This window comes from Leptodactylus fuscus, chromosome 5 (assembly GCF_031893055.1).
Source record: "Leptodactylus fuscus isolate aLepFus1 chromosome 5, aLepFus1.hap2, whole genome shotgun sequence".
Taxonomy (NCBI): Eukaryota; Metazoa; Chordata; class Amphibia; order Anura; family Leptodactylidae; genus Leptodactylus; species Leptodactylus fuscus.
The window spans coordinates 135,155,686-135,169,470 of record NC_134269.1 but is presented as its reverse complement, the minus strand read 5'-3'; the positions used below and the strand labels follow the sequence as shown (position 1 = coordinate 135,169,470).

General features: G+C 42.4%; 1 protein-coding gene across 1 annotated transcript; it reads left to right on the top strand.

Moving 5' to 3' along the window:
* Positions 1-37: 37 nt before the first annotated feature.
* On the top strand, positions 38-7,059 carry DNAJB9 (DnaJ heat shock protein family (Hsp40) member B9). Its single transcript, XM_075274197.1, has 3 exons — positions 38-140; positions 3,447-3,674; positions 5,588-7,059. The coding sequence occupies exons 2-3, from the start codon at positions 3,458-3,460 to the stop codon at positions 6,037-6,039; spliced, it is 669 nt and encodes a 222-aa protein (XP_075130298.1). The 5' UTR covers positions 38-140; positions 3,447-3,457; the 3' UTR covers positions 6,040-7,059.
* The last annotated feature ends 6,726 nt before the right edge of the window (positions 7,060-13,785 follow it).

Here is a 13,785-nt window from a genome sequence, read left to right as displayed (position 1 = left end):
AAAGTCACGTGAGGGATTGTGGCCAATGGTAAAGCGTGTCGTGTAGCAGAGCGGCTGGCAGCACAGTAGGCGGGGCCTGAGTATCAGTGCTGATAAGTCAGGCTCTCCGGCTCTGGCTTCAGGTTGTCGTTGGAAGGCTGGTAAGTGGTTGCTGTATGGCGGGGGTGCGGGGCTGCTATACCGGTAGGTAATTATTGGGAGCCGGGAGTGCAGTATGTGCCGCTCCTTCAGGGCGCTGGGAACAGCTACAATGCCTTGTGTACTAGCCATAGACTCTCCCTGTGAGGGAATCTCTGTTGTGTAACGTGAACAGAGCTGCATTGGCTTGGAAAGTTCTATATAGTAGCGAGCTGTGTGTGCGGCGCCTTCTGATGGGTGAGGGGCAGGTGAATGCCTTTAGTACCAGATGCTAGATCCCTGTATGATGACTGTAGTACCGGGTACTAGAGCCCCTGTATGATGACTGTAGTACCGGGTACTAGAGCCCCTGTATGATGACTGTAGTACCGGGTACTAGAGCCCCTGTATGATGACTGTAGTACCGGGTACTAGAGCCCCTGTATGATGACTGTAGTACCGGGTACTAGAGCCCCTGTATGATGACTGCAGTACTGGGTACTAGAGCCCCTGTATGATGACTGTAGTACCGGGTACTAGAGCCCCTGTATGATGACTGTAGTACCGGGTACTAGAGCCCCTGTATGATGACTGCAGTACCGGGTACTAGAGCCCCTGTATGATGACTGTAGTACCGGGTACTAGAGCCCCTGTATGATGACTGTAGTACCGGGTACTAGAGCCCCTGTATGATGACTGTAGTACCGGGTACTAGAGCCCCTGTATGATGACTGTAGTACCGGGTACTAGAGCCCCTGTATGATGACTGTAGTACCGGGTACTAGAGCCCCTGTATGATGACTGTAGTACCGGGTACTAGAGCCCCTGTATGATGACTGTAGTACCGGGTACTAGAGCCCCTGTATGATGACTGCAGTACCGGGTACTAGAGCCCCTGTATGATGACTGCAGTACCGGGTACTAGAGCCCCTGTATGATGACTGCAGTACCGGGTACTAGAGCCCCTGTATGATGACTGCAGTACCGGGTACTAGAGCCCCTGTATGATGACTGCAGTACCGGGTACTAGAGCCCCTGTATGATGACTGCAGTACCGGGTACTAGAGCCCCTGTATGATGACTGCAGTACCGGGTACTAGAGCCCCTGTATGATGACTGCAGTACCGGGTACTAGAGCCCCTGTATGATGACTGCAGTACCGGGTACTAGAGCCCCTGTATGATGACTGCAGTACCGGGTACTAGAGCCCCTGTATGATGACTGCAGTACCGGGTACTAGAGCCCCTGTATGATGACTGCAGTACCGGGTACTAGAGCCCCTGTATGATGACTGCAGTACCGGGTACTAGAGCCCCTGTATGATGACTGCAGTACCGGGTACTAGAGCCCCTGTATGATGACTGTAGTACCGGGTACTAGAGCCCTTGTGTGATGGCTGTAGTATCGGGTACTCCTGTGTGATGACTGCTCTGCTGCCATTGAGACCCCCCACTCCCCCGTTGCTTCTTTCCAGTGGGGTCATCTTGTGCCGCCTGTCTTGCTGATCCTATGTGTCCTGACAATAGTTAGCTGATCTCTGGTTCAGTAAAGTAGTTGTCAGGCTTTGTTGCCCATATTAGGCTATTATACAGTGTCTGTAGACTTCTTCTAATAATGAAACTGGTGGTGTGACCTTCTGACCACATAGCGGCTGTCCGTGTGGCATTAAGTTCTGAGCCTTTTCTTGGGGAGGGGTTACTTATAATGCCATTGTAAAGGTGGTATTCTTCAGACTGTCTATAAGGATTTATGTCCAGTTTATTAAGTATTCTATGCTTCTTACAAAGGGTGAAAGGGATTTTTCAGGCTACACACATAGATGACCTATCCTAAGGGATAAATCATGAATGTCAGATTGGTGGGCTTCTAACACCAGACAGTTCCCTCCCCCCATCGATCAGCTGTTGCACAGAGAAGGAAGCAGCACCTCTCTCTGCAGTGGTCAGACCAGGTTACTGCAGATCAGCTCTCATTCACATGACTAGGCTCTAAGATGCAGTGACACTGTTGGCTGCTTGTTCTAGCATGTGGCTACAAATTTTTTGGGGGGCCTGTTAATACTCCTGTTTGGGGTACTATAAGACTTGCAGATACAGCTACATGACATTCTACATTGTGCTTGACTCTTATGGTTCCTATAAGTATAATGTAAAGAGTTATTTGGCTGAGTAAGGACATAGTATATGAATCCAACACAAATTTCTGTGATAGACTTCTAAGGACATCTCAGCAGTACCAAAAACCACTTGTACAGACTCTCAGTACAGCTATTGGGATGGAAACGTTACCAGAAGCTGCATTGTCCCCGATCAGGTCTGTGGAGTTCTTCTGTCGCACTTTCACAGATCTAAGATTGATGGACTATCATAAGGATAGTTGGGCTGAGTCTGTACCTGTCATATAATGTTAATTGCTCTTCTTCTGTGACTGAGAGCAATGTACATAAAGTATAGCTAAACTTTCAAACCACTCCTGGGATGCGTGCGTGTGTTTTATTTAAACTTAATGCCTGAGATAGTCAAAAACTATTACAGAAATGCTTATGAAACCTCAGGATAGTCACGATTGGTATATGTATACTTGTATCTGCATATAAATATCCCAATTCCTACTGTGGTTTCGACCAGTGGTATCTCTGGCATTCATACAGATAGTACATGCAGTGTGTATACCCTTCCTCTATAACTTTGGTGCAGATGGCTGTGATAAGCAAGGGGTTGGGCTAGAGGCAAGAGGCATTCATTTTCTCTCTGAGCCTGGTCCTAATGCTCTGGAATGAGGTGATTGGGGGAAGGGTGTTTGTAGAGACACTTAGTTTCCAAAAGGTCATGTGGTTTTGTGACATGGGGCTTCCAAACAAGGCTGTTCAGGTATGGTCATGTGGCCTGAATGGAAATTGGGTGAAATGATGCTAAATTTCAACATGATGTATATTAGTACATGTGCTTATATCCCCTATTAAATAACAGTAATGTGAGGCTAATGTATAGGTTTAGGTCTTATGTTAATGAAATGTTTGTTTTTCTTTTGTTGACAGTACATATTTTGTTTGAAAATGCTTCATTATTTTATCTGCTATTGCTTCCTTTTATAATTTTTATATACTTCAAATTTGGCTCTCCTTTCATGTCTTGGACTTGCATCACCCATAATTAGGCACACAGACAAATACCTGTCTAATAACAGTTGTACATATTCACATCATGGCAATAACTGTCTTGTTTCTTCAGACATGTTCATACTAGACCTTGTGCTGCCTAAGGGCCCACAATAGATCTGATGCAATCCTATTTAAACCTCATAACAATCTGCATGTGTTTGTCTTCCAGGAACTTCAGCGATGGCTTCAGCTCAATCTTTGCTCACATTTGCAGTTTGTATATTATTAATATCTGAAGTTATATTGGCAACAAAGACTTATTATGACATCTTGGGGGTTCCCAAAAATGCCTCCGAGCGACAGATCAAAAAAGCTTTCCACAAACTTGCCATGAAGTATCATCCGGATAAAAATAAAAGTCCAGATGCTGAAGAAAAGTTTAGAGAAATAGCTGAAGGTAAGAATGATATTAAGGTCATGTATGTCCTATTTGGGTTTTGTATATTGACTCTGTATACTGTGTATTAACTCCACTTTTATAGTAAAATGTTGTGTGGGTCACCTATTAGCAAATAAAGACTATGGGTTGGTTCACATCTGCTTTTGTATTCCGCCCGGGTAGAGTCCGCATGATTCATGCGGGCAGTTTGCGGCAAGCACATGGACCCCATTATAGTCTATGGGGTCCGTGTGCTTTTACAGCACAGCGATGCAATTGTGCCTGTGTTCCATTTGGGGGATCTCCATGTGGACTCTCCCTGGACGAAATACAAAAGCAGATGTGAACAGGGCATAAGATAAACTTTTGCAATGTACAGTGGATTAGGGGAGTTGGTGTCAACCCATGCTCATCTGCCAAACCCAGAAGGGTCACTTGTTTTTCAGAAAGACAGTTTACCTATCAGTATATGTGGGTAGAAATCCACTCCTACACAATGAGATCCTACAAACTCTATGAACCTGTTGCCCTTGGTCTGTTTCAAACCCAGGTCCTCAGTGCTGCAAGGCAATAGTGCTAGCCACTGTTCTGCACTTTATATTGTGAGAAAGATGTTTCTGAGGGTCCTGGAAGATCCTGTAAAGCTGCTAATAGTAATGGGAGCATGATGTCTTGGCTATGACAGAAAGGAAGGGGAACTATGGGCAATATGTGAGAGGTGCTGTAAGAAACATATTATATGGGAGGCAATATGACATAAAAGGGCAAAAGAATGGGGGTGGAACTCTTTGAATCTGAGGTCATATAGTAGATCTCAATAGGCAGCAGAAAGAGACCTCTTGTTTGTATAGCAACCAATGCTACAAAATAAACAAACCACTTGACTCGTTAATTTATTGAAGGAAAAAACAGGATTCGGAAATGCTGTGAGTAGACAACTATCACTATTTAGGGTATGGACTTTCCTACAATATAGAGTCCAAAAAATCACTAGACTTTCGCTCTTAAATCTTCAATTTAAATGTGACTTAGAATTATGTGAGATTTGCTTAGTTCTGAATTACAGAATACTCAATGTAATTATGAGTGTGTTGTGTACAAGGCTAAACTGACATGCTCATGTTCAGGTCCATTAACCATGGTCTGTGTGACTGCCACATAGAGCTCTGGTGCTCTAAGTTCAATTCCTTGGAGCAGGGAAATGTGCATCAGGCAAATTGGAGAGAGTATTTACATAATTTACACAAATTATATAATTAATAAATTAATATATATATAAATTAATTTATATAATTTACACAAATCTTTATCAAGGTATGTCTTGAGCACATATGCTCATTCTGGGGGTATACACTGTCTACCGATAAGGATTTGGACACCTGTGGTAGAATAGAAAAACCTTTATGCATATTGAATAGTTGGTAGAACCCAGCAGATGCTTCCTTTACAGATGGTATTGAGCGACACAATACTCCCGGATGCCTGTTGAAATTCCTGGTGTATGTAAGTCATCGATTGGGTGTGGCTCTAGTATCTCCCAGTTTCGGGGATCTGCCAACTCTGGATACATTCCGACAATCACCATTCAACTTCCACTTCTTAATCACATGGGCCACTGTCTATTTTGGGTAATTCAGTTTGCTTGCTATGTCCAGTAAGGATCGACCATTTCTGTGATACCGGACAATTACCCCTTTCTCGAAATCAGACAAGTCTGCACTTTGTGGCCTCTTGCATGCGACTAATGCCAATGCTGTTTCCTACATGATATTTTATGGCGGAAGGCATGATGCCGCAGATCTTCATTTGCATGGATGTCCAAATACTTATTGGTAGACAGTGTATTTACTGGTATTCTTTGCATTGTATGAGCAATGAGTAAATCATAAATGTTGTGTTGTGATGTTCTCTAACTGTCTATTTCATTACAGCATATGAGACCCTATCTGATGACAGTAAGCGGAAGGAGTATGATCAATTTGGCCATGATGCCTTCACCACTGGAGGAAGAGGGGGCACTGAGAGGCAGCAACACCAACCTTTCAATTTTAACTTTGATGACCTGTTCAAAGACTTTGACTTTTTCGGAGAGAGCCAAAATACTAGATCAAAGAAACATTTTGACCACGCCCATTTCAGGAGCCAACATGATCCTACTAATCGGCACAGACGTCACTTTGATGACTTTGGTTTTGGGGGAAATTTATTTAATGACATGTTTGAAGATATGGAAAAGATGTTTACATTTGGAAGTTTTGGTAACTCGCAGAGGCACAATGTTAGAACAGACAGCCAGTTCCATGGATCAAGCAAGCACTGTAGAACTGTCACTCAGCGACGAGGAAACATGGTCACGACCTATACAGATTGTTCAGTGCAGTGACACTCCAACTCACGAAATGCTGAGAGCCTATGAACTGTATCAATAAAAGCTTTACTCTTAGAATCAAAAAGTGCTACCATGAGCAGTTAAACAGATCATACAGCCTATGGCAGGAAAACCTGGATGCTGCATGCATAGTGACCTATAGACCACTGTGTGATATAATGTAATAGGGTGCTATTGAATAACCATTAACTTATTTTAGGCTCTGTATGTCAAATTGCTAACCTGGTGTATACTTCTATTCTGCCTATAGAAGAGTACTAATGTGCTATGCATGGCGATCTCCAGTAGTTTTCCTTGACTAATATACACTGAATATTCTGGGCTGCGGTACTTTGTTTGGCTTTCAGGTAGTTTACAGAGAATAATCAAAAGTAATGTTTTCATTTCATCCTAGTCCTTGCAGCTTTTCCTACTTTGCTTGGTTTCTAAAGCATAATTTGTTTGCATTAATTCTGGCTTATTCATACAGGTCATACAAGGAGAACTGAATCGCTCTTAAATTTTGTTCCTGATCCCTGTTAATATTCTATCTGAAGCCCTGGTAGAAAGTTTTTTGACTTCCATAGATTCTGCAGAGAAACTGTCTTTTATAGATTTCTACTAATCCACTGTAATTCTGACTCTTAGCAATGTGTTTCAGTGTCGTCCTCTAAAGCCGTTACCTCTGTCTTCCTGAGACTTGCTCACATTCAGCTATTTTACAGACCTGTCTTTTGTCCTTGGTAAAGGATAACTCCATCTTCCTGCTACAGGAGTTGGCCTAGCTTCCATGACTATACAAGCAATACACCATTGGCTTGACTAGATGCAGCTGTGGAACACTTTTAATATGTGCAATATTTTTACAGTTCTGTGTGTAGTTTCATTTTCTTTGTGTGCAAAGTTATCAGATGTTCTATTTTTGTTTTAATATTACTGCACTTTCCTTGGCATGTTCCATATGAATACTAATCCTATGGATATTAACAAATGCCACTTGTCCTAACTCGTGTAATATGAGTTGAAATAAATGATCATTGCTATGTGTTGTGTGTTTTTTTTTTTTTGTTTTTTTTTTTGGTACACCTTGCTCATGTGTTTAAAGGGTAAAGTTAAGGACTTGCAACATGTAAATTTGGATCCTATGGGTTTATCAAAACTGCCTGTTGTCCATAGTAACTAATCAGAGCAGCTTTTATTTTAACAGACCAGCTTAAGGCTAAGGCCACACACAGGGTAGTTTTCCTCTGCAGGCTTTCTGCGTCAATTACACCTTATTAGGGAGCCTGCACACGGAGTTACGCTCCGCTCATTCTGAATGTAAAATTCGTTCAGCATGAGCGCGTAAAAACCAGATCCCATTGAGTTCTATGGGTGCTGGCATACACACACTACCCATTGAAATCAATGGGAGGCTTTTTTCCCTATTGCTTTCAATCACATCATAGAAATCAATGGGATTTGGTTTCTATGCGCTTATTCTGGACAAATTTTACTTTCAGAATGAGTGACATGTGACTCCGTGTGCAGGCTGCCTTACGCCAGCATTTTGGTAGGTATAATTCCCATGTGGTGAGTGCAAAAAAAAAAGCCATTTATACTACAAAGCTGGGATAAATGACATGGGGAGGGAATGTAAGTCAGCTATAACTGGCATGCGTTTCCTTCTAGACATGTGACCCAGCAGTGTGTACACTTCATTTATAGATTGCCTTGCTGGTACAGGGGCTATGAAACCTAGAGTTAATAAATCCAGTATTCTTTTAGACTGACAGCATAGGGACTGTATGCTATAACTGCTGCACATAAGCAACAAATGTATTTACCTTAGCTCTGCAAGTACCAACGCAGCCTAAATTACCACGACTGAGTTTCAGCTAGACATTTGCTTCATGTGTGTGCTTTGGATTTACTGGCCTGAAAATCATGCCAGGAAAGGGAACTCCTAGCATTATAGTTATTTATAATGTTAGGAGTCTCTGCCTCCCTGCAACATTGTGTCCTGTAATGATTATAGTATTTTTCCCTGGCTTGAACTTAATTTTGAGCTCTTTACGTCAGGGGTGCCCAATACGTCGATCGCGATCTACTGGTCGATCGCAATGGACGTATGGGTCGATCGTGGGATGCAGCCAGGGATCTCCGGTGTCTGCTTGTTCATAGTGCAGGCTGAGAGTCGACTCTCAGCCTGCGCTGTGAACAAGCACTCTGGACACTTGCAGGCCACTCTTTGGGATGGAGGTGGCTGGGGTGCTGCTTGTTCACAGTGCAGGTTGAGAGTCATCTACTGACACTGGCAGGCGGGGCTGCCCCAGCCTGCCAGTGTCCAGAGATCACTCTCAGCTTGCGCTGTGAACAAGCAGACACCGGGGATCCCTGGGCAGCCACAGAACGCCACTGTCTCTTGCTCTCATGCATGGCCCTGCCCACAAGAAGTGGGTAGTAGATCTTTCGACTTTGTCATGTTATAAAGTAGCTCACAAGCTGACAAAGTGCGTGCACCCCTGCTTTACATCATAATGACTGTGATGCAAGAAGTCCATGTCTGGGTTTGTGATGGGAAATCCAGCCGATACAGTGGATTTGCAGCACAGCCCTTGTGTGATGACAGAAAAGGATGGACCATATGAAAGAATGATTAGACAAATGCATAATTTAAAATAAATAAAAAAAAAACTTGTGTATACCGGTTTCCCCTTCCCCTAAGGGGGGGGGGGGGTTGGGGGGGTCAGTGTTCTTGGTAAGAGATGGGTGAATTTCTCAGTTTGTTTTGGGTTCCAACAAGTTTGGTATGAACTACTAGCACTCTAAGGGGTTATGCAACTAACATATTTCATCGTGGGTTTCCGCTCCAAATTAGGCCCAAATGAATGGTTCTAGTCTGGAGGGTGGTGTCGCAAGGCTCGCTTCTTTTTTCTGCGAGTGTTTTTGTTCCTGCTCACGGAAAAAAGAAGTGAGCTGCCCTTTCTTCAGGGAATTGATGACTCCTGTTGCTTTCAATGGGAGGCGGCAGGATTTTTGATGCAAATTCTGTCCATTTTGCCCCATGTGAACTAGCCCTAAGGCAAACACAGCTCAAGTTTTGTCAACATTAAGTAAACATTTGTTTTTGGAAAAAGAGGGTGGTAAGCAGTGGATACAAACTCCAAGTTTAACCACACTCTGTGCTGAGACGTGCTTTTGTTACTTTTTAATAATGAAAATTACCTTTTCCCAAGAGGAATACTACTGTATTGCAGTCTATGGCATATTCCCTACGTAACCATGAAAGCCTGTTGCAGACAGGCTTCAATAGATATAATACTATGGCAGGTCTGAGAGCTCTCAGAAAGCTCCCAGGTTCCATAAGAGACGGCTCCTCGATTGTGCTGGGAGGCTGTCCTATTATCTATTCTGATCGGTAAAGTGAACGTAACCAATTGGATGCTGTAGTTGCATTTAAAACAGCAGAGATCCGGCAGCTTCGTTGCAGGCGCCATACTTAGTCATACTTATCATGCTGGATGATAAATGTTGTGTATCTTTAGACTATCTAGTCTGTTAGTTGGATTGCTTTGAAACAGATTTTTTTTTTTTTTTTTTTTACAGTATATGGTGCATCGTGATGACACATTTAATCCACCTACCTGTTGAAAATTTTTAGTCTGAACTAGATGCACCATGTTTTCGTCACTGCATAGTTTTAACCACAATAGTAAATCCGGGATTGTACTTTTTTTTTTTTTTTTTTTTTTATTCTCATTTTATTTGATTTTTACATTTTTAACATTTTATATAGCAAATTCTCAAACCAAAAGGTAATGAAAAGGAAATAACATGCAGTGTGTGCACAGAAGGTTAAGAGGAGAACTCGGCTCCGGAGGACTTCCCAAGTCTGAGTCAACATCCATTTGACAACACTTGCACTAAATCGTGGCACTGTACAAAGGAAGTTTACAGATGTGACATTAACAAGCTGGTTTAAGATCCGAGAACTGTCAAGAACAGCATAATAAACATCAAATTTCAGTGTGTTATAGGATGACGGGAATGGGGAGCGGGGTTATGATAGGAGAATGACGGAAGGTGAGTGGGAGGAATGGGAGTGGAAGGATGCGGTACCAAAAATGAATAAGTGTATGAGTGAACGGATGAAGAGTCGCTAACAGAAAAAAAACAAACGGACTTTGTGTCTCTTGTAGAAGTTAAACTGGCAAAGGCCCAGTCACGGGGCCTAACTGGGAGAGACGAGGGGAGGGGGCTACTACATTTTTTGGAAAAACATCACAGTTTTTTGGAGCCAACATTGATGCAGTAGAAAGAAGAAATATATTTTAGTAAATTCCCATTTCTTTTCATCCTCTTCTGACTTTGGCTCATAAAGATGAATGTCAGAAAAATGCCACAGCTAGAGTTTGAAAAGAAAAACAAATCCAAAAGCTGCCTCCCTGCATTGTTAGCTAAATACCTATGGTGTTTATAGCTTATAGCTGGATTCTGCCAGTGGAGAGTGCAGTAGGACTCTACATTATACTTCTAAACATCACAACAGATTCTCGCCATTGACAGTACATTCTCTTCAATATAGGCCAAAAGGCATGTTAACGCTGCTGACAGGGTTTAGTCTACAAAAACATATTTGTCCACAGGAAAGGTGATAAATGGTGTACTTGGCTATCTCTGTTAGTCTCATAAACATTGAATGGAGTAATAGTGCCCATGAATAACCATCAATCCATATAGACAAAGAACACAGGAAATCTGTCCTCTTAATCAGTTGGGCGCCCCAGTGTTTGGACCCCAGGATTTATACATGTATCACTTATCTCATGCCAAACCCCATGGCACCAGGAGAGCAGATACTGGTAACTTTGATTTCACTTTGGCTGTTCTTCTTCTTGCCTGAATTGCTCCTACTTGTAACTGCATCAGTTTTAGAAATACAAGTGTATAAAAGGGCTGTGACAGTTGGGGGTAGTGTAGCATCAAAGGTAGTGGTTTCCTGGACTCAACAGAGGTGTTAGTGGCGCTGGGTGCCAAATAAACAGCATATCAGTTAATGGCAATCCAAATGGAATGGGTTTATTCAGATTTAAAAAATATCAAAACAGCCTAGCTCACATACAGGACAATACCTCACTTCTTGCACCCTGAGTACCTTCTGAGGGCAAGAAGCTTTACTGGGGTTTCTCCTCAGCAATCTGGGTCACACTGAGCTTAAACTTGGAACCCAGTCCTCTTGGAACAGACCAACAGACCACATGTCTGTCTCCCACTAGTCCACAAACCACCTATTCCCTGCTGGTCACCAGCAGCACTCTCTCTGGAGTTGGATCCCTTCTGGAATCCAGTCTTCTTGGGACAGACCACCTGTCTATCTCCTACTGGTCCATGAACCACCTGCTCCCTGCAGGTCAGCAGCAGCACTATCTCTGGAGTTGGGTCCCTTCTGGAATCCAGTCCTATTAGGAAAGACCACCTGTCTGTCTCCTACTGGTCCACGGACCACGTGCTCCCTGCAGGCCAGCAGCAGCATTGTCTCTGGAGTTGGGTCCCTTCTGGAATCCAGTCCTCTTGGACAGACCACCTGTCTGTCTCCCACTGGTCCACAAACCACCCGCTCCCCGCAGGTCACCAGCAGTCTCTGGAGTTGGGTCCTTTGGTTTGGGTGTGGTCAAGGTCCTTTTCAACCCTGTTTTTGATCGCTCTACAGCACCCTCTAGGTTCACACCCTCACAGGGCTTTGTTAATGTTAATAATAACAGGTTGTAAGCCGATGGCTGGTCAGGTAATGGAGGGGGTGTACATCTCACCCAGACTACTAAGGTGGGTGAGATGAGAAAACTCCAGAAAGAACGTTTCTCAGCAGATAACTATTGTCTGCTAAGGGTTATTTCAGAGTTCCGGTTACCGGGCTGGATTTTTAGGAATGGCAGGTAGGTTGGTAATGAGACCTGTCATTCCACCCCTCCTCCAGTCCACACTTTGGGGATGTTCCAGCAGTGACTCAGCTGTAGAGAGTTTGCTCATCAAGGGAGGCTTAAGAAGCCAGCTCCAGCAGCAGACTGTGGCAGAGCTTGGCTGGAGAACCAACAGAGAGGTCATATTTTTGGAGCTGTGTCCTGAATGACTCAACTGGCTTTTGATTTCTGTTATTCTAGGTGAGGTAACCTATTCTATGCTTAGAGCCTAGACGGGCAGGTATTTATTTTTGTATTGTTTCCTTTTGTTGCTGCACTAACTTTTTGAATGAAAATAAACTCTACTTTTGTTTTGGACTAAAGAAACTGGACTTTTGTGTCTATGCCACCCCACCTAGCAACCCCAGACCCTGACAGGTGATAAAAATTTCTGCCACGTTCCTCTTCATTTTGGTCCCATATTAATGTGTCGCCCGATGAAACACTAATGGTTAGAGAAAGTGCAAGGGCAATGCGCATGGAGATGACATCATTTTTTAGTAGCCAAGTTATAAAATGACATTATCTCATTCTTCTGTGCTCAGCACACTTCCCTGTGTTTGTTTAGATGCCAACAAAAGACTATAGGGTTCATAGAAATATAGGAAGCCATGGATTTGGTTATTCATGTACTGGATATCAGGACCATGGTATGTATGTAACCTTACCATCCGCCTTTGGAATAACTATAATGATAATGATAATAACGCTTTTAACTTTAAGCTTAGTCTCTAATGATTTTGCTTACCTGACAAATAAATGCTGTTTACTCCTTGGACACTTTGTACTTGGAGATTAATGTTAGGTTGTTGTTAAGTCTTACAGAGATAATGTTTAGATTTGCATATAAATCTAGGCTGACAGAACAATTCGAAGTATTAGGCAATGTAGAGTTTATGGCGTGTTACACTACTGAACAACCAATAAATTGTCCTAAAATATTGAGAGCGAATAATTTATGTCCATAAAGTAAACCAGCTAAGCATCTGGATTCCACCATTAATTCATAGTTATTATTGCATTTTATCACAGTCCATTTTGTGCCAGCTATGCCGCAGGTGTATTTTATTTATGTCTCTTTATTTATGCCGAAAATTGTTTATTGTAGTGAATGGCCGACTGCCAGTGTCTAGTTGTAAACCATTATGAAATAACATCTGCCAAACAGAGAATGATTCATCTCCAGTAGCTAGAATACCAATTAGTTTATTGATCTGAATATTCACATCCACGTGCTGGCTTTCCTTAAGCTTTTACACCCGTGTCTTCCAATAGTCAAAAGTCGAGTTGTGATGGGTAGTATGTTCAGGAATGTCTATTAACTTTATCAAAGAATGATGAATTAAAATAAAGGAAATGATCTGATAATATGTAATAAATGTAAATCCATCCAAAACATTTCTACTGAAACCAGGTATTTACTAAAAGGCAACCTAGGAAATTAGCAACATTTTACAGTTTTCTGCTTTTATGCTAAAATGGCAGAATAATGGCCTGTTAATATCTAAACTCTTACGTAGCAAATAAAGTAATGCCGTTTACCCCACAACTGGAGATAGTTCCTCTAGACCAATTCAATAGAGCAGAACAGAAGCTTTACTTTCTATATTTGCTTAGGTTGAACTGACTCATGCTGAATTGTAACCTTTCCTACTATAATGATAGCTTGCTTTCAATCCACAAGGTAAAGGTTAGCTGTGTGTTCACTGGATTTATAGGAAGGTTTCATACAGTAGTTTAGAAGAAGATAACAAAAAATACCAACAATGGTATAAAGACACTTCTGGAATGGGTCAAATACAGAAAATCGTACTGAAATTAA

Bases quoted from the DNA above. Each gene is read 5' to 3' on its own strand.
- DNAJB9 (XM_075274197.1), top strand. From the start codon at position 3,458: ATGGCTTCAGCTCAATCTTTGCTCACATTTGCAGTTTGTATATTATTA. The intron at 3,675-5,587 runs GTAAGAATGATA...ATTTCATTACAG, and splicing joins GTTTAGAGAAATAGCTGAAG to CATATGAGACCCTATCTGAT.